The sequence below is a fragment of the Mus pahari genome, chromosome 7 (genome assembly GCF_900095145.1).
Source record: "Mus pahari chromosome 7, PAHARI_EIJ_v1.1, whole genome shotgun sequence".
Classification (NCBI taxonomy): domain Eukaryota; kingdom Metazoa; phylum Chordata; class Mammalia; order Rodentia; family Muridae; genus Mus; species Mus pahari.
In genome coordinates, this window is record NC_034596.1 from 108,500,103 (window position 1) to 108,501,126 (window position 1,024).

Below are 1,024 nucleotides of genomic sequence, written 5' to 3' on the forward strand. Positions count from 1 at the left end.
ACTGTGATCGATATTGACAAGACATGGGGTAATCCAGGAACATCCTACATCAACAGCATGTAATTCATGGATGTCCTTCTGAAAAGTTGAAAAAGCACAATAGGTCTTTAAGAAATAGACACAAAAATGGACTACGCAAATGACTGTATCTGTCTGAGCAAGTCTCCAAGCGAATATTCTCTAAGTCTTCTCAGTCCCAGGGCAGCTTGCTGCTCCCCCGGGGTTTCTGACACACTTAGGATGTAGTTGCAACACTGTGAGCTGCACAGTAAAAGATTCCACCGTCCTCAGATGTCACACTGCTGAGCTGCATGTAGGTTGTGCTGGCGGATATGTCTGTAGTCAGTGTGGCCTTGCCCTTGAACTTTTCCTTGCAGCAAGTATCACCATTGTAAGGTTTAATATATCCAATACACTCAAGGCTCTTTCCATGGCTCTGCTTCACCCAGTGCATGTAGTAGTCAGTGAATGTGTATCCAGAAGCCTTGCAGGACATCTTCACTGAAGCCCCAGGCCTCACCAACTCAGCTCCAGACTGCTGCAGCTGGACCTCAGAATGGACACCTGTGGAGAGAAAGGCAGAGTGGATGTCAGTGACATCCCAGGCCATTTCACTTCTTCAGATTTGAACTGGTGAGATGGTTACCTGCAGTTACTGACAGAAGGAAGAGAAAGATCCAGCTCCATTCCATGGTTAGAGTCAGTGAGTTCAGGGACTGTGGAGAGGACATTGGTCGTATGTTGTTTTCAGGGTGTTGACATCCCAGATTTGAACCACCATGTACTCAGGTTATTTGCATATTCAAGAGCAGGGGACTGCTTACATAAGAACCTAGTCCAACTGGTGAAGAGCTGGAGAGGAAGGACTGAAAAGGAACATGGGTCAATCAGCAGGATGGTCTGGTCCAAATCCAATAACTCTCTGAGGAAATGTAACCATACACTTACTATGAGCCCTACACTGCTGGTATGGTTGAAACTACAGGGACGAATCTCTCAATCTTTAATAGGCCAAAGTCTGTGG

General features: G+C 46.2%; 1 gene segment (V, D, J or C); it reads right to left on the bottom strand.

Moving 5' to 3' along the window:
- Positions 1 to 235: 235 nt before the first annotated feature.
- Positions 236 to 610, bottom strand: LOC110324127. The segment is given in 1 exon segment: positions 236 to 610. A coding segment is annotated over 1 exon segment (375 nt).
- Positions 611 to 1,024: the final 414 nt, after the last annotated feature.